General features: G+C 39.7%; 1 protein-coding gene across 4 annotated transcripts in view; it reads right to left on the bottom strand.

Annotated features, from left to right (window-relative positions):
* Positions 1-1,704: 1,704 nt before the first annotated feature.
* The window catches only part of tmem131l (transmembrane 131 like), a 34,452-nt gene continuing 17,944 nt past the window's right edge, over positions 1,705-18,212 (bottom strand). The window contains exons 7-33 of one of the 4 annotated variants that reach the window (XM_038712993.1): positions 17,130-17,234; positions 15,807-15,884; positions 13,903-14,056; positions 13,204-13,262; positions 12,648-12,847; positions 12,321-12,465; positions 11,968-12,138; positions 11,815-11,881; positions 11,605-11,728; positions 11,440-11,509; positions 11,203-11,312; positions 10,981-11,050; positions 10,627-10,760; positions 10,302-10,444; positions 9,985-10,171; positions 9,294-9,479; positions 8,740-8,889; positions 8,066-8,618; positions 7,809-7,921; positions 7,437-7,606; positions 7,131-7,340; positions 6,904-6,967; positions 6,370-6,476; positions 6,136-6,268; positions 5,222-5,292; positions 4,944-5,077; positions 1,705-2,241 (exon numbers count right to left, since the gene is read on the bottom strand). In XM_038712993.1, coding sequence (XP_038568921.1) covers positions 1,948-2,241; positions 4,944-5,077; positions 5,222-5,292; positions 6,136-6,268; positions 6,370-6,476; positions 6,904-6,967; positions 7,131-7,340; positions 7,437-7,606; positions 7,809-7,921; positions 8,066-8,618; positions 8,740-8,889; positions 9,294-9,479; positions 9,985-10,171; positions 10,302-10,444; positions 10,627-10,760; positions 10,981-11,050; positions 11,203-11,312; positions 11,440-11,509; positions 11,605-11,728; positions 11,815-11,881; positions 11,968-12,138; positions 12,321-12,465; positions 12,648-12,847; positions 13,204-13,262; positions 13,903-14,056; positions 15,807-15,884; positions 17,130-17,234 — 4,002 coding nt within the window. In that variant the 3' untranslated portion in view covers positions 1,705-1,947. Of the gene's footprint in view, positions 2,242-4,943; positions 5,078-5,221; positions 5,293-6,135; positions 6,269-6,369; positions 6,477-6,903; positions 6,968-7,130; positions 7,341-7,436; positions 7,607-7,808; positions 7,922-8,065; positions 8,619-8,739; positions 8,890-9,293; positions 9,480-9,984; positions 10,172-10,301; positions 10,445-10,626; positions 10,761-10,980; positions 11,051-11,202; positions 11,313-11,439; positions 11,510-11,604; positions 11,729-11,814; positions 11,885-11,967; positions 12,139-12,320; positions 12,466-12,647; positions 12,848-13,203; positions 13,263-13,902; positions 14,057-15,806; positions 15,885-17,129; positions 17,235-18,212 lie in introns of all 4 variants that reach the window. The other 3 variants (XM_038712992.1, XM_038712994.1, XM_038712991.1) reach the window with 3 other exon arrangements.

The following is an 18,212-nucleotide window of genomic DNA, read 5'->3' on the forward strand; positions in this document are numbered from 1 at the left end:
CACCTGCGTCATAGTTGTCCAGTTATACTGCCAGATTACTACAAATTAATCCACACCTGCAGGCCAATCAGAACGGGGACTTCTCTGTGGCCATGGTATCAAATCTATTGATAAATTGATTAATTTAAAAGAAATTATATATAATTTAAATTTGCATTAACTACTTAATGCTACTACTCTACTATCACTATTTCTACTGTATTTTGTTGATTCTGTATTGATGAATTAATGTGAATTTCAAATGGAATTGCATATGCTAGAAGTCAGATTTGAATAAAAAATTTTTACTTTTAAATGAAATGATTTTTAACAACTTTTAAAATTTGACAGTTTATAATCAGTTATGAAACACTGAAAAATGCTATATTCACTTGAGGATCACATGGCACACTCCATAAAGCAATAAAGCATGACGGGACTAAAAAGAAATTAGTAAATAAAGTAAAATACCTTGATGAGTCTTGGCTGAAATTTCTTGTCCATCTTCGGCACGGTCATGGCAGGACAGGAAGAGGATTCACACATTTTCATTATGACTTCTCTAGTTTGCAAATTACTTCCCCACGTCTCAGACATTCTACCACATTAGGAAGTGGAGTGACATAAATAAAATGTTGGTTTCCCGGCAGAGCTTTGGGATTAGATAATCTCACGAACAACACTTAGGTTGTTGGTTTATTTGGTTTCACAGTTCAGCAGAGAGCTGACAGAACCACCTGCAACAGAGAAATGCCTTTTTTTCTATTTGGTTGCCACACAACTAATGGAAACTCTTATATTTTATTTGAACAAAATATTTGTATACTTGTTTTACGTGAAGTCTTCTGTATTGTGTGTGGCTAAGAGACCTAACAAACCAGCCTCAGTTAGACTCTTTAACTGCCTGTCGGTGTGAATGTGTCCGTAGGTTTTAGAAAAACCTGTCCAAAGTGTATCACACCTCTCAATCAATGACAGCTGGGCGAGGATGCAGCCCACCCTGACACTGAAAAGGGGAAGTGGGTATAAACTGATGGGTGGATGTATACAGCATTGAAACATGTAATGAATTATCTTATGGCTTTTTCTTAACTAGTGACATTTGTTTTTATAATTATTTTCTGTGTTATGCTTTGGATTGTATTTTCTTTCATTGTGTTTTTACTGTAAAGCACTTTGTAACTTCAAAAGGTGCTATATCGATAGTTAAACTATTATTCAAATACTAGGTCTGTAACTAGTTCTCTCATCAGGGAAGGAACTAGATTGGTATGTTTTTTCTTCTTAGCAACAGGGCCTATAGCTAGTGATGTGATCTGTCTGCCCAGAACAAGATGCAGTATTTTAACTACTTTCCTTGACCACTAATTAGCTTACAAAAAGATATCTGGAGAACAAATAGCCAGATTGTTTGAAATGTGTTAATATAAATGTCCACCATAAATTGTTGTGGACATTTAGGGGGAATTTCTCAACCATCCATTTCTCAACATCAGTTTGATTAATAATAAATTTGTCATAGAGTAATACTCTGTGACTTTAGAAAAATAAAAAACCTCGGTGATGCCACCAGCATAGTATCTGTTTTTAACAGAAAGTCCCCAATTCAAATTTGAGGTTATAGTGTTTAAAAGACAGGACCTTTTACCAGCAGCCAAGACAAGACAGACATATAAAGATAGACACAAGTTAAATATTACATTAGGTAATTAAAGAAAGACTGACTTCAGTACAAAACCTTTTTTATTTTCTATGATCAAAACTGCAAAACATCTAGAAAAATATACAACAAATGCTTAACCTTTCACAACATTTAACATTTGAAAACGGGAACATAAAAGAAAAGGAATATTCACATTTTCCCCATTAATGATAAAAGAACATTCATTTTTATTTCCTTTCTTTTATATATCAATGTTTTTTATATGTTTGCAATTATAGTTATGGTCTGCCACTTTGTTTTTTGTTTTAAACATCTCCACAGTAGCCAGAGTCGTTGGAGAGCTGTGAGTTGGAGCTGCGGTTGGAGGAAGAGTTCCATATGTCCAGGTTCATGTGCGGGCCGAACGGGTTGAAGCTGCTGTACTGGATTGGTGCGCACCTCACCTCTGGCTCCCGGCTGAAGGGAGAATGAGGCGGGGTGATGGGGGACACGGGGGACATCGGGGCTGATCGCTCTGGTTGGAAGTGGCTCTGGGGCGTCCAGATGGATCCAAACAGACTGGACATGGGGGAGAGGCTACGGGTACCCGAGAAGTATGGCTGTGGAGGATGGAGAGAAAGAAATAATATTAGCTTTTGAACCACTTTTTTTATAACTATTCTAGCTGCTCTGTGGGCTCAGGAGTTACTGTCCAAAGCTGTTGTATCCCAGTTATACTTCCATCACATTTTCTAACCTTTCCTGCCGCTGTGCTCTGCTACCATCGACCATGTGGCTGCCTGTTCCCTGCAGCGATTGACCTGGCTGTCATTTCACAGCTTTTTAATCTCGTCTCTCCTTTTCAACGAAAACAAAATGACCTTCCTGCTCTAATCAAGATGGCAAGGTTTCTTCCCATCCTCAGCCAGAAGAGTGGTGTCTTAGTGAGTACTGTTTAAGAAGACTCATGCCATGAACCACAATATCGTCTTTTTGATTCTAGCTGGGGAGCTTTGTTGCACCCCCCTGCCCCTATATCTGTCTATTTCTGTCAGCCTCTCAAAAAAACAAACATTTATGCAACAATTTACTATACGCACCAATACTGTCTGATTATAATCTCATTAATACTTTCCTAGAGCATTTGAATAACATGAGAAAAACTGCATGCACCACTGTACACATGTGCGAAGCATCAAACAAAAGAAAAGTTTGTTAAAACCCACTTACAGTTTATTGAAACCAGACACTGTTGGTTCCTTATTTCTGCCCAGACACGGCGAGCAGTGATGAAAGCACAAGAGCTAATAACTTCCCCTAAAAGGTATGACTGTGTGTGTACTGTTGTTCAAAAAGACACAACCACAGAAAAAGAACACACCAAATATGGGTGTTAACGAGTGTGTCACAGGTGTTGTAGCAGGTCAATAAGGATCTTGACCATCTTGATGCCTAATCACAGGTTTCAGGCAGCAGCTTGCTTTCTAGTTGGCCTAGTTCATGTTCCAAAGTCTGTTTCTTTTCTGTAACTCTTGTAATGCAACAAAAAAAGTGCTACTGTGGTTACTTAAATTCTAACACTTTTAGTGTTTACAGTATAGCGTTAATAGCCCCAGTGGAACTTTTTGAACATTTAGTGTTTATATCATTATTATATCATCTTTTATGTGTAATTTCACTAAAAACTACTGCATAGTTTATTTTTTCATTTCAATAATTACACAAATTTAACCACATCCTGTATATCTATATTCTTGTGGTTAATTTATGTACCTGAAGTTGACCAATATTAGTGAAATCTGAATGACACAATATTTATTTTATTATCAAAACCTTACTGATAAGGTATGCCTGATTTTTTAAAAGAATTATAATTACAAATATAGGGATGGGATCGAGACCCGGTTCCAAAAGCACACGGTTCCAAAATTTCTCGAAACCCGAAATTCAATAAGGTTCGAGCTTCTCGATACTGCTATCGAGACTTGCAGGACCTCTGATGTAACATATATGTCTTGAGCGTCAATTCGGTTTATTTTGCAACGCAATGGATACGAAATCAACAAACAAAACTGGATCAGGCTCCAGTCTCTGCCTGATCTCTGTCAGAGCCTACATACGTTACGGTGAGGGTTAAGTTAGCCCCAAACTACTGTAACATTAGGTGATGACAGCTACGCTCGTTACTCTAAGTACGTGCAATAAAATCACTGCAAGTAAAAAGACAATACTTTATCAATACACCTGTCTGTACGGCAATGTTAAACATGTAAAAATGGTTAATTTTAATCATCTCTGTCCTCAGTATCTCATCCTGTATGTTTTATACAAGCACAGCTAACGCTAGCTTGGCATTAGCCAAATGTTAAAAACAAGCTAAACAGAAAGCTGTCTCTGTCTGGAGCACAGACTGGTCTGTAGTCTTAAAAACTCAGCTGCTGGCTGAGACAAACCAGCCGCTCCTCCTTCTACCTGGTAACGTTACCTGCAGCCAGCCAGAGAGGAGGAGGAGGGACTGATACAGACCGATGTCATCACTACTTCTGATGTCAGATAAAGTTATTGAGTTACTTTGCTTCTGTAAACATTAATGTTTAAGCTGTTCTAGAAACAACATTTAGCTGTATTTAAAATATTAAATTAAAAACAACCAGGCAGTTAAAATGTAGCCTACACTTCAATATATGTTTATTTATTGCAAGTGATATGTCATCTCAATATACGTTATCACACATTGAATATTTTCCTCATACCGTGCAGGCCTACCTCATGTCCGTTGGGTCTGGTCTTATCAAATAACCATCACTAAATAATAGTAAAGTATTGATAGTGGCATCGATAAAGAATCGGATTGTTAAGCAGTCTCAATAAGGGTATCAATATCAATAAAAATTAACGATCCCCATCCCTATACAGATATGAATATGATGGCCTGATCTTTATTTTACTTTATTAAAAAATAAATAAATTTAAAAAAAAACAATCGAGTACACACGCAGACTATTAACACCAGAAAAATTTAATCGGCAACTATTTTAATAATCGTAATATCAGTTTAAGTAATTTTAAGGGAAAAAAAAGAAAAAATTATCTGATTCCAGCTTTTTAAATATGAATATTTTCTGGTTTCTGTTTTTTTCACCATTTTCTGACATTTAATAGACCACACAACTAATCGATTAATCAGTAAAATCATCAATGAAATTAATCATTAGTTGTAGCACTACACCTGACAATGACAAATATTTAACTGCAGCAAAGACAGCAGCCAGATCACTTTGTCCTGTTTAAATCATCTGAGTTTAGTGTCGTAACGCCTCACCTTGTTGCCCACACAGGCTGCTGTGTCCCAGGTTGAGGGCGATTCCTGAGGCTGTTCCTCTCTCCAGCTGGTCTGACTGCAGTGTGCAGTCTGGCCCTCCTGACCGGAGAAAACACTCGGAAATGTTCCATTACCTACAAGATGATTAGAGCAAACAAATGCTGAACTTGAATCCAAATAAACGTTAAGGACGCTCAGTCAATGGCTGTTCCAGTAACAGCTTCAAGTGATTTAATTCTGTCCAGAGTGTAATACGAATGTGTGTCATGAGCTTGTACCTATGTAGTTGCTTTCCTCGCTGTAGGTGTAGGGACTGTTGCACTGGCTGGTGGCATTACTCCAAGTAAACCTGCAACGGTTTAAAAGGGACAAATAAAAAAAAAAAACTTATTTACTAAGTTATTTTAAGCAGTTAGGGATGCTGTTTACACAGGGGGTTAGTGGAGGAAGGTCAAGTAGTTTTTGGACACCAAGTCATTCTCCCCCCGTGATGTGTAAAATGCAAATCATAGTAAAACAAATCCAATAAAGACACAACATTAGCATTCAAGTTTCTGTCCAATATTCACTCTTATTAGCTCTGGTTCAGTTCTCCACTCCAGAGGAAAATATCTGGCTATTCGGGTTGTCTTAATGTAGGGCTGGGCAATAAAACAATAATGATAATTATCGCAATATAACAAATGTTCAATAAATGTTTGTGAATCAAATAAATTACATAAAACAAATCAGCACTTAATTTTTATATTGTGATATTTATTTCGTTGAGGAAAAGGGACAAAAAAAGATCATGCATATTTGTTGAAATAAGATTTTATCATAATTGTTTTGAATGTTCTACCTCAGATTTGTTAAGTGTGACTCACTTTTTGGCATCAAGTGTCATTTTCTGACCAAAAAAATTAGTTTAAAACCACAATTAACCATCTGGTTTCTTTAACTTTCACTCGTGAGCAAAAATCAGCCTTTAAACTTGAAAGAAATAAGGATTTGACATTTATCGTGAAAAGTATCGATATCGAATGATATGAATTTTTTTATTGTGATAACATTTTTGGCCATATCGCCCAACACTATTTTAACCTCCAACTTTCTTTAACAGCTTGTCATTTTTTGTCTGTCTGCTCTTTGGTGCTGAATTTGTCATTCATCGCCGTCGGATTCATTTTTAATATAAATAACGGACACTTACCCATTGTACGCAGCAGTGGTGGATGGCTGAGGTATGTAGGGCAGAGATTCGGTGGTGTTGTATCTGAACTCATTGGTGAGTGGGATGGATGGAGCTGACCATGTCTCTTCGGGCAAAAGCTGACCTGTCAGGTCTGAGGGAGCACACGGCAACTTTCCATTAGAGCTAAGACATAATGCACACAAGCCTTAAGACTTTGCTTTTCAACTATGTATTTACAGTGAATGTCTTTACCCATGTTCCTGTCTACTCCTGCAGCAACAGCAGCAAAACTCGGGGCAAAGCTCGGCGCTGTGGGATCTGGGCTTTGGCACTGGTCTTTACGGTACAAGCTGTTCATGCTAAACAGAGAAAAGGCAAAGGTTACAAGTCAAACAGAAAACAGATAAAAACAATTGTATATTTTCCATATGATAACAATATTTTTATCAGTAATCATGACGCAAAGTAGATAAACAGAAACACAAAATGTTACTATTTTGAGGCAAAACCCCCACAAACATGTGCAACATAACTATATATTTAAGTGTTTTTTTAGTTCATTACGTATATTATTACCTACTTTAACATTTAAAAGTGCTCAGTACAATCCACATATGGAATACATTTCACATTTTTGTAAACCATTTTTTTGGCCACACAAACACACATATAAACTAGTATCTTTTGCTGACAATTGCTAAACACGCCAAGATAAAAGCATGTTTCTGTGGAAGCGCAAACAATCAGAGTTCTCGTTCTTGTATCCAGGTGTGTTTGCTGAGGTACCTGACAGCCTTGTAGGTCTGGTAGCAGTCTCGGTCTGCTGGGTAGACGTAATGCATGGAGTCCCCTGCAAAAAACCAACAAGACAAAAATCTGTTTGTACAAAAGTGAAAATAATGTAATTTACCATCATGTGATAAAATCACAGCAACAGTCTATTTTTTCAATAACGATACTGCACTTTGTTGTGGGAAACATTATGTTTTTCTACATAAGGCAGTGTTCCTTACTTTTTCTAGATGAGGTAGTGCAGGCATGTGTTCGGGCACTGGGGTCTTTGTCTCCCTCCATGCTGCTGGCGCTGCTCCAGCTGCCCCAGCTCCCTCTGCTGGCCCTCACACTGCCTGACGAGCTGCCGGAGTCCGAGCCCGACTCACACACTCCACCACCATGACGATCTGTAGTGCACTTCCGTCGAGTACGAGCAGGACACACACCTGCTAGGCATCAACAAGGCCAGTGAGATGAAAATCAAGTGTTCAGTTATTAAGTTAGTAAAGCTGCAGAGAACAGTTACAAGTCAGGAGGCCGCCCACCATTCTGTTTGAGGGCGCTCTCAGCACTCTGTCCGAGCTTTGGTGTTTCTGACTTGAAGCCGTTGCAGCAGTGGTTCCTGTTGCGGGTTCCACTGATGTTACGGTCCCCTGTTTTCCAATCAGGTTCTTTCTCCCTCTCTGGCATCACTTCCACATTGTGCTCAGGAGCACTGGGGCAGTAATCAGACAGAAACAATGATCACACATTATCTTACTGATTGGTGCTTTATAACTGTCGTTTTTTGTTTCACTGCTGTTTGATGTAGCTCGCTGTCCAATGTTTAAATATTATACAACAAAGACCATGTCACGTGGTTTTTTATCAGAACAGATTGATTCATGGATAAAAATTATAGGTAAAATGAGGTCTACCTGGAGGCATTTTCTGTCTTCCTGCGGCTCCTCTTTCCCTTATTATTTCCTGATGCGGTGCCAGGCTCTGTGCTCTGAGCTTTCTTTTTCTGGCCTTTGCCATCTTCCCTCAGCTGGAGAGAGAAAAAAGTGATGATGGTTGTTCTTTAACTTGAAGCCATTAGCTATTATACATTGCAAAGTGCTTGAATCAATTAGTAAAACATAACATTTAATTGATTAAGTACTGGCATAGTACATTTCCACATCTTTCTTACCTCTACTTCAGATCTGTCCCTTTTCTCAGAGTCGGTCTTCTCTGCATAGTGCTCATTGCGGGTCTTCTCTATAGGACTGCATAGTAACAGGCCTGGTCTAGGTCCTGGACTCAATGTGACATTGTCTGGGAAGCCAGCGGGCATTTCCATGGGAAACATAACTGCTACTGGCACTCTATCTTCTATAGTGCTCTGGGGGTCTTCTTTGAAGTCTACGGATGTCTTTTTATCAAGCTCACTGATGAAAGGTGGTTCGTTGTTGTTGCAGACATCAGGGTCTGGAGTGAGGGGAGGGTCTGGCGTCAGGTCTTCGTGCTCTTCATCCATCGTCACAGTGCCAGCCGCTGCTGTGGACAGGCTTGACTTGTATTTGGTGTAATAGAGTGAGACCTTATGTTTCTTTTGTGGTTGGGACGGGGTGATTGAGGAGCCTCTCTTTGAGGTTTGAGGGCGTGGGGCGGGGCTGTTGGCCAAGGCTGGAGAGCCACGCCCCTTACCTTTGTCTGAGGTGTGGCAGGTGTCCACATAGCTCTTACAACTGCCCTTTGTTTTACTGCACACACAAACACAGAAATGATAAATTCAAGTATTTTAACACCAGCAAAAAAATCTACTTGCAGTATATTTATCTTTGTGCAAATAGTAAATAGTCTCTGGAAAAACAGTGGACATACTTTGCTCCATTGGGTGTGATGTTATTGACGGGGCCGTTATCCCGGGACAAGACAGAGTTGTGGTTGCTCCTAATGCTGGGTGTGGAGAACTCACTGAGGATATACTGAGCCTGATGGAAGGCCATCAGACACACACCAAACAGGGAGAAGCTGAAACACAAATAAATACAACAGTCAGATTTATAATGACTTAATAATACTGTATTATAATCTTTCCCTGATAATAACGTCCCACAAAATCTGTAAAGGTCCAACAACGGCCCATTTTCTTATCTTGGCCCCTCCGTAAAACACACAAATATTAACTGATATTTATGTTTTGTGTGGCTCAGTTTTTTGTTGTTTTAGCTAGTTATCATGTTTAAAATGTCTAAAACTGCGTGTTAGGTAACGTGCATTTGCATGTTCAAAGACTCCGGAAAAGAAGGAGCAGATTTTAAACTCTTTTCAGGTCAGTATATTTTTTGGTGGAAAAAGAAAGTGGACAAATATTATTCAACACGCACACGTTCTTGTAGATGAGGTGATCTAACAATTACTGAAAAGGTACTAACCATGTGAAGATGAGGGTGACCACCCAGAAAGTTTCCTCCCAGCTGGGGCCAGGAACCACCTGAGCACAGAGAGGCAACATGTGGTGGGGCAGCGTCACATTGAGGGTGAAAGGGAAAGAGGTGCCGCGTGATGTCACCAGGATGAGGTCCCGGATCACCCAGGAGGAGGTGAAGTCTGGGGTGAACCTGAGGACACAGACAGGTAGAGGCAGTGAGAGGTAAAGAAATGGACATAGAAAGAGTGAAGCAGAGGGTAACAAGAAGAGCGAGGTATAATTAGAACATGTTGCACAAACATGTAAAAGAGGAAGAGTGAAAGTAGATAATGAGTAAACAGAAAAAAAAAACTTCACTCAGTATACTGATGTCAGGAATATGATTTATTTTATGGACATTTTAGATTTGTTTCCAGTGAAATATTATTGAGTTTATATAGTGACTTTGCCGTAGTGAACATCTCTGTTGCTGCTCTAGAAACAACAGTGTTATCTTTAAAATATTCAATTGTAATCATGCACTGAATTAATTTTTTTAATAGAGTATTTCTAAAAAAAGCAATTATTTAGTAACTAAGAAGAACTAATGAGGAGTATTGATAAAATTTGATACCCATTCCTAACTTTAACTCAGTAAAAAAAAAAAAAATAATAAAAATCAACAACCAATGTAAGTAAGCTACAGTTCCACTTACGCGATGGTGATCTCAGAGGTGGTGTTGTGGTCGAGGCTGAAGGAGTGACACTGCAAGACCTCAAAGCCAAACCCCTGACATTTATATCCATTTATATTCATAGACATGACTGTCAGAGGAAGCTCTCCTGCATTCTCCACCTTGAAGCTCTTTCTGATGGCAAAAAGCGGCTTGGTGGTGCGGAGGCCTAGGAGTGACAAGCAGTAACGTTCAGCCAGTTGTTTTTTTCCAACGCCTTGTCTTTCTTTTAAAAGCAAATATATACCACAAAACCTCATTGTTTAACAGCCACGTAGTGACATTAAATTTAAACTCACCATCACGACACTCCATTAGAGTTGACTGTGGAACATTGAAGCGCAGGGAGGCTCCTGGGCCGGGCAGTTTGCCTCCGACTCTTAGCAGCTCTTTGGCCCCGTGGCCCTGCACCGTCATCATGTCAAACACCGTCAGGTTGTTCCTGAAGTACAGTTACAAAGACAAATAAAGACCATGTTTCACCAAGCTGACATTGCACTCAACATGCTTGATAAAAGTAAAATAAGGGCGTATGGATACATTTTTAAAACACACTAAGTGAAATTGTCTGATCTATGAAACTCTTCACTATTGTGAAACATCCAACTAATTGTGAATAAGTACCTGATGATGAGAATGGTAGTGGTGGGTTTGTGTTCAGAGGGGGTAAAGACCACAGCAACTTCTCTGGCCTCCCAGGGCTGCAGCAGCAGACGCAGGACACCGTGTCCTGTTACGTCACCCACATTCTCTCCAGCCTGTGTTTAACGAATCGATAAAGTTAGTGTTACATGTTGGAAGCCAAAAAGCAATGAGTAAATACCAGGGTTGCCCCCTAATAGCAGACTTAAACGTTAGCTAGTCGACTAATGGCTTGAACTAACGACTACCAAATCTTTAGTCGGGGGCAGCCCAAGTCAAAACTGAAAGATTAAACCGAGCCACCACTTTACTTTCCATTGAGTTCTCAGGATTTACCTTGGGGGGAGAAGCCAGCAGAGAAAACTCTGTAGTGCTGATGTTGACCGAGAGGCGGCTGATATTAAACCTGCATATCCAAATAAAGAGAAAACAGTGTGACAAATCAATTAGAGGTATGTGCTAGAACAACATGGTACAATACTCCAAACAGCCAAGGCAGAAAATAACTGTAGTTGAATAATTATCCGTAACATCAAACATATATTCTTGACAGTGTACCATTTGGTTAGGAGGTCCAAAGCCTCCAAGGGGGCAGGGTACATCGACAGGATTCGAATCTCTACAGAAACCACTGAAGAGGAAGGATTCTTAAGCACAAACGTCTTCACCTGAAACAAATAAAACAAAGGTTTTCTTTTTGCTACAGACAGATGTCACAAATAGTAAGTAATGCTTATAAATAAATACACACACACACACACCATTTTTAGTGAGGAATCATTAAGTGTTGCTCACCTTGCTCTCATTGACAGGTGTGGCACCAAAATCCAGAGGAAAGGAAGTCTCTACAGGGAGCCTGGGCCACCTGAGAAGACAAAATGATGTTTGTTTCTGCTGTGTAATGATGCATTACAAACATGGCATGAAAAAATAAAGTGATGTGTCGCATTTAAGACTGACCTGCAAGGTAGTTTGTCTTTGTGGTTCTGCCATCGAGAGCAGAGCTCAGCAGCCAGTTTGCTGTCTGTCGTCCAAGACGAGGAGAAAAAGTCTGGGAGGAGAGAACGCTGCCACTCTGAACGACCTGAAAAATTAAGTAATTAACAATAAAAAAAATTCAGATTATGACCTTTTCTCTCTCACAAAGGGTTATGAAGTGCAATGTCTAACCTGTTTCAGACAGTCTGAGTGGGCAAGGTCGTCCACACTCTCGCTCTGCCTCAAACGTCACTTCCCCCTGCTGACAGACACATCATCTATTACCACATCTGATCTTAATACTGTCCCCCAAGTGAACACACTACTAACAAGCTTGTGTTTTACCTTAAAAGGAGCAGAGTGAAAGTAAAGTGGAACGTGAAAGGCTGCGCCCAGGCTGGTTTCCAGGCTTAAAGTGGACAGATGGTTGATGGGCAGGGCCCTGCTGAGCAGCTGGAGGGACAGGATAGGCCAGCAGCCCTGGGGTACTGTCAGAGGCCCACTGAAGTTCATCACCTGACAGACAGGTGGCAGCAGAGACAATAGCGTCACATTCTGCCATGAACTTGGGATCCTTATCATAAAAGGGTGACATGTAGTGTACTTTGCCCATGTCAGAATTCACTTGGCACAAATTAAGAGAAGCTTTACTGTAATCAGGTCTGCTTCGTAACAGTGCGTGAAGCAGTGGTGCATACCTTCATTACTCCCTGTAGCTTCTCTGAGAGGCTGACATTCATCACAGTGAGGGGCAGGAGAAAGGAGTTTGTCAGCCACAGATCCACCTGATCTGCATTTCTTTGTTTCACCTGTACCAGGCTGAACAACTCATCCACGGTCCGTCTGCAGAAAGCAACAATAAAATGACACCATAATACTCAGAATCACATGTTCGCACAATTGCTGTAATGGACTCCTCACAACAGAGACAATAAGTATGCGTAGGCTACTTTGCTTGTCACAAGCTACAACCACAGGGTTTTTAATTAAGCTTTGGTTTAATTCTAAAAAGGTCTCAACATTACCTTTGTAGTCCAGGGAAGCTGTACGTTGTCTGGTTTCCCAGAATTTTAAAACTGATATGACTTCTGCATTTCCTTCCGTGGCCTGGCAATGAACCTCTGCAGGCAAGTGTAGCCACATCAGTGAAGTTTTTCGCTTCTGGTCTCAGAGGAACACGATTAAATTCCAGACTGGCCTCCACTTTTGATAGCACCTGCATGTCCTGGAGAGATAAATAATCTTGTTTAAGCCCATAAATTGCTAATGATAATACCCATAACATAGCAAAAATGGGTAAAACTTTATTTGGATAGTATTTGTCACAACTGTTTCGCTGTGGCTGTAGTTGTTAAACTGATAATTAATAGAGTATATGTGACAATTCATGACGATGCCCTAATCAAGTTTTATGCCTAAACCTAACCAAACCGAGAATTGTTTAATTTATCAAACAGTTGAATTATTGAATCACAACTAATTAGCTGTTGAAATTTTACAAATACTCTATAAACTATCTGTACTACGCGGACTATACAAATAAAGTGCAACAAAAAACAAAAAGAGAAAAAACCACCTCACCTTTACATAGAGCTTCTTGTCTCCAGAATTTAACATATAAACTCCTACTTTTGGTTCCCCTGTAACAGATTAAATAAATAATCAACAGTGTACACGTGTATGGTACAACAAACTAAATGTATTAAGGTTTATAGGTTTGCACAGTTATGTGAGAGTTTGATGTATCTACATTTTCTGCTACATTTGCTGACACCTACTTGCAAACACATCAATGGCTTTGGTTTGCTGATGTGGTTCAACAACAAAGACAGATGCTGAGTGTCCGATCAAGATAAAACGATTTACAGTAATTGTACATAAATGAAAATGCTGTTTAGACACTTGCAGCTGATTTCTTCTTATCTTCAGTCTCTGTGTTACACGGTAAAGTGAGGTCAGGAAAGCAGAACTGATGTCTTCATAAATTTCTCTGGCTCTATCTGACAGTCAAAGCAGCAGCTTAATGTAAAAAGCTTCATTAAGTCTACCTCTAGTGTCAAAATGGAATCCCTATTTTAACCTTTTGAACTTTTAGGTAAGTTACAAAGAGGCTGAAGAAGCAGAAATATACTAGCGTGAAATACAATTGTTCTTTCCACACTACAATTTCAAAAGACAAATCAATCAGAATCAAGCAATCTTTAAGTGACTGCGCAATACTCTCAATTCCCAAAGCTATTTTGCTCCAGATATTGGGTTAGACAGGTGAAATAAACCCACCTACTGCGGGCTGTCCAGGAGTGGAGGCCACAAGCAGCACCAAAATGTGCTCAATGACGTAAGGCTTGAGCTTGTCCAGGTCAGTGGGCCGGTCACCACGCTCCGACAGATTAATCTGCACACTCAGGCGCTCCTCACTTTGGAGGCAGGACCCCTGGGACACGACAGGAAAGGCATACCGGTCATGCACGAAGCAGAAAGAGAAAGATGAGAACAATGAGAAGTAATTTGAGAGATAAGAAATTCAGTAAATAGGAACAGAAACTAACTAAAGACACAAGTAATCAAATTTGGATGTCAAAGACTCAAAGAATTTTACAAATGAACAAGTTGTTGAGGCGATGAAAACAAAAGGTGATGGAAAAGTGTGAATTACTTTCCATCATGTACATTGATAGACAGAAACAAGTGAGCAGTAACTACCACACACTCTCCACCCTACACTGCAACTAACACCCAGTTGGAGCTGACAAATCCATACTGAGAGAGTGAACATCTCAAACCATCTCAGCAGGTGAATCAGCACTTGACGACCTGTAGACAAATGACCTTGCTTGGTGCCACAGGGGCTCAAGGATGCAATAGCAAACCCAATCCTTTGAAATCAATTCTACTGCTAACTTCCTGTAAGGCTCATTTAATATGCAAGCTGTATCAACACTGACCAAAAGCCAGTTCTCAGTATTGTTAGCGAAAAGAACTGAGGAACAGGTGTTGATCTTGGAAATGAGCCGAAGTTCACAGCTGGGACACTCATGCAACAGAACGCAAGGATGATTTCAGTTTGTACAATTATGGCAGTATAGTTAGGTTGTCTGCAGCTCCCTGTTGCATCATGTGTATTGCGCCACATGAGCACAAGGAGCCCACGGGTCAATTATAGTCTCTTGAGAAAGCAATTAAAAGTCTGGCAAGAAATCTCACCCTCCTCAGGGGTTCTGAGTAAAGCAGAAGGCGCTCAGATGACGAGCCTGACTGTTGGAGCAGAGGGCCAGCTACTCTAAAACTTAGAGGAGTGGGTATGATGAGAGAAGTGAGAAAGACTCACTGCAAAGTATAGGCACAAACTAAAAACGGTGTGCGATTATCCATCATAAAAAAAAAGTACTTGGTTCTTACTTCTTTGTATTTCTGCGTGCATTTCTTGGTCTGACTGCTCGTAATTTGAAGAATGTCAGAAGAAGAAGTGTCAATGAATTCAATTCATGCTGAGTATCTGGGCAAAATAGTTCATTTCTGTCTCTAAATGATCTGATATGAAATATCTCTCTTTGGACAGAACAACTGCACTGAGTTTTGAATTCTGCTATCCTGCATCCTTTATACTTTCAAAATGTGGTCATTTAAAATGGATACGAATAGCTGATGAACTTATCAAAATAATATATGTGAAGATGTGAATAATCCACTTAAAGTCTCAGCACCATTTATTATATAAACTACTTTAAGTCCCCCTCCACTCAAAACTGTGTTTTGGATGTTCAAGCTTTACAGTGCAGAATGTTGTATCAGCAGAATTTGACATTAGACATCTCATACATTTTCACAGTCCTCTGCTGAAGGTGGAAAGTTTACCTTTAAACCCGAATTAAATAAGACATTTACCTAAGCCAACAGTAGCACAAAGCATGACGAGGAAACATGAAACCTCCAGTGCTCTAACACTGAGAATTTGTTTTACAGTAAAGAAGGCACATACTGTGTATGGTGATAAATGATATGCTTGAATGATAAATATCTGCTTATTCATAGATTGTGGATTTTCCATGAGTAAGAAAAAGAATTTTCAATTACGTAATTGAACTTTTTTTGTGGCCAAAACATATCAGACACTACTTATCGGTCAAAGCATGGCACTGTAATATGTCACAGAACATGTGTGGAGAGAATCTTTAAATTAGTACCTGAGGACTGTTGAGCAAACTCTTCGGTAAGCTGCACTCCAGGAGTAGACCCAGTATAGTGATGTTGGAGGCATCTTCCTGCAGGAGAAACAGCATGACAGGCAAAGGGTTTAAAAAATTAATATAGGCATAAAAGAATATTCAGAAACTTAAGTGACGAATTGGGAGTCTTTTTTTCTTTTATATACACAAGGCCTTTAATGATCAATGGCTGCTACGATGCCACACATGACTGAACTCTTGTGGTGCTAGTCATGCACTAAACAGTATAAAAATTTAATACTTCAACAGAGCAGCTTTGTAACAACTGTCTACACTCTCAGATCTATAATCCAAACATCACACAGCCAATTCATTCCACAAATGGTCTGTGGTTACTAGGGTTTCCCTGTACTAAGTTCTAGCAAAACCTAGCATAGCAGTTACTAGTTATCTGAACTCAGTTGAACTTGTCCCCATGTTGTTTTAAACTGAATACCAATGGAGGGACTACCTCTTTTTCAGCTTCTCTCTTTTTGTAAACACACAGTGCCATGCACGTCTTTGCCCCACCACCAACCAACACTTTATTTATAACATAAACATCATACTAACTGACAAACCCTTGTGGCCTTGTCCTAAGCTTGGAGGAACAACATGTCAGCTTGTGTGATATGAAGCAAAAATGCAAAGACAGAAAAAATTGACATAGTATGAATTTGGAGTGTGGCAACCTGATGATTATCCCTATGAGGATGATATGGATTATGTACATGTGGACAATATTTATTTAAATCGCTTGCTTAGAGGACAAAAGGCTGCATTCGCCACAAGCAGCAGACTGAGTGATGATTAGATCTGAAGTCTCTCTGCACTTGGCCAGGCTGACATTTTGCAACTGCCACCCCACTTCCTGTTGTGGAGGCGAAGACACTTTTCTCACACACTTTCAATGCCTTGGCTTGTTTCTAAAATTCTGCACTAATTTGTCTTTGGTTTTCTGTGTTTTTTGAATGGCTTAGAAACATGTGTACAAATGAATGACTGTACAAAACCTGTATCATTTTAAATGGAGTGATTGTGGTTATACAAACGCAAACATTTGCATTTTAAGCAAGAAAAAAAAGGTGATTGTTTAGTGACATCCTCCACGCTGATTGCACACAGTCGGTAATTTCATGACTGCAAGAGCTTGTCAGTGTGTTTCACAGTCTGTGTGTGTGTAGACATCTGTTTATCAGGGCTGGCAAGAAAGTGGAAATCAGCTGTTTCCAATGATTAGCGGTTATTCCCTACTATGCATGGCCCGCACAAACCAACACACATACACATTTAAATACATACCTGAGTTTGGGTCAGCTTAATGCTCTGAATGTTAGGGAATATTAACAGACTATCCTTTCTTTGGACAGACTTTAATGGACCCTGGTGAACTCCCACACCAAATACCTAGAAAAGGAACAGTTATAAAGATTTATAAAAGGATTCTCAACACAATGTGCATTACTATATATTAAGACGAGGCAGTCAACAAGCAAACAAAGGAGTAGTGTCATTTAGTGGGCCTGAAATGATCACTTGAGCAGATGTTTTGTGATTATGAATAAAGAAAAAGACGTTATGTTGCTAATAAGGTAGCACCACAAAGGATGCAGAATTTTCCAAATAAATGCATTTGTATTCATCTTCTTCTTGGTGAAAGAACAAAACAAAGTCAACAGACACATGTTTGGGGAAAAAAAAGTTTTGTCTTGTTGGGCTCACTGGCAAACATTTGCATGGCTCTGAAGCACATGAAGGGAGTGGCACTGTTGCAGGCAGTGCATGGGAGTCTGCAAGTGGCTGTTTGTTTGTAGTTAGTAAGCTACATGTGAGAACCACTGTGGTGCAGGTTTAATGTGAGATGGGCTAAATTCACAACAAAAACATAATGCAGATATTTTAATTGGGAGTAAATCTGTATAGGTAACTAGTATTTGCTCTATGAAATCTGAGACACGAAGTACCACTTATTATGCTGGGTACACACCAAAGGATTTTTTACATCTTATAAGATTTTCAAAATGTGATAGACCACAAACATGAGGAGAAAAAATCCTAGATTTAACCGTTTTGCTCCTATAGTGTGTGGTGTGCCATGATGTGACAAAGACAGCACACCACACACAAACAGATTTTCAACCCAAGTCTAGACTGTGAACACGTGATATGCAGGAATAAATTGCGACGTTGAACAAATATTCGTGCTGTTGCTACAAATCTACAAGCTGATCCTCCATCTCTGCTGTCCACATTAATTTCACCTTGTGCTGCGCCAGCCCTGCATGATTTGGATCACACTACCTTGTTTCGTACGACCCACCCTTCTCTGCTTCTGATTGGCTAGTAGTCCTTACCTGGGAACTGCGCATGTGCAACTCCCAACAA

The sequence above is a fragment of the Micropterus salmoides genome, unplaced genomic scaffold, assembly GCF_014851395.1.
Source record: "Micropterus salmoides isolate LMB-PRFRI ecotype aquatic unplaced genomic scaffold, ASM1485139v1 Ms_hic_scaffold_12, whole genome shotgun sequence".
In the NCBI taxonomy this organism is placed as follows: Eukaryota; Metazoa; Chordata; class Actinopteri; order Centrarchiformes; family Centrarchidae; genus Micropterus; species Micropterus salmoides.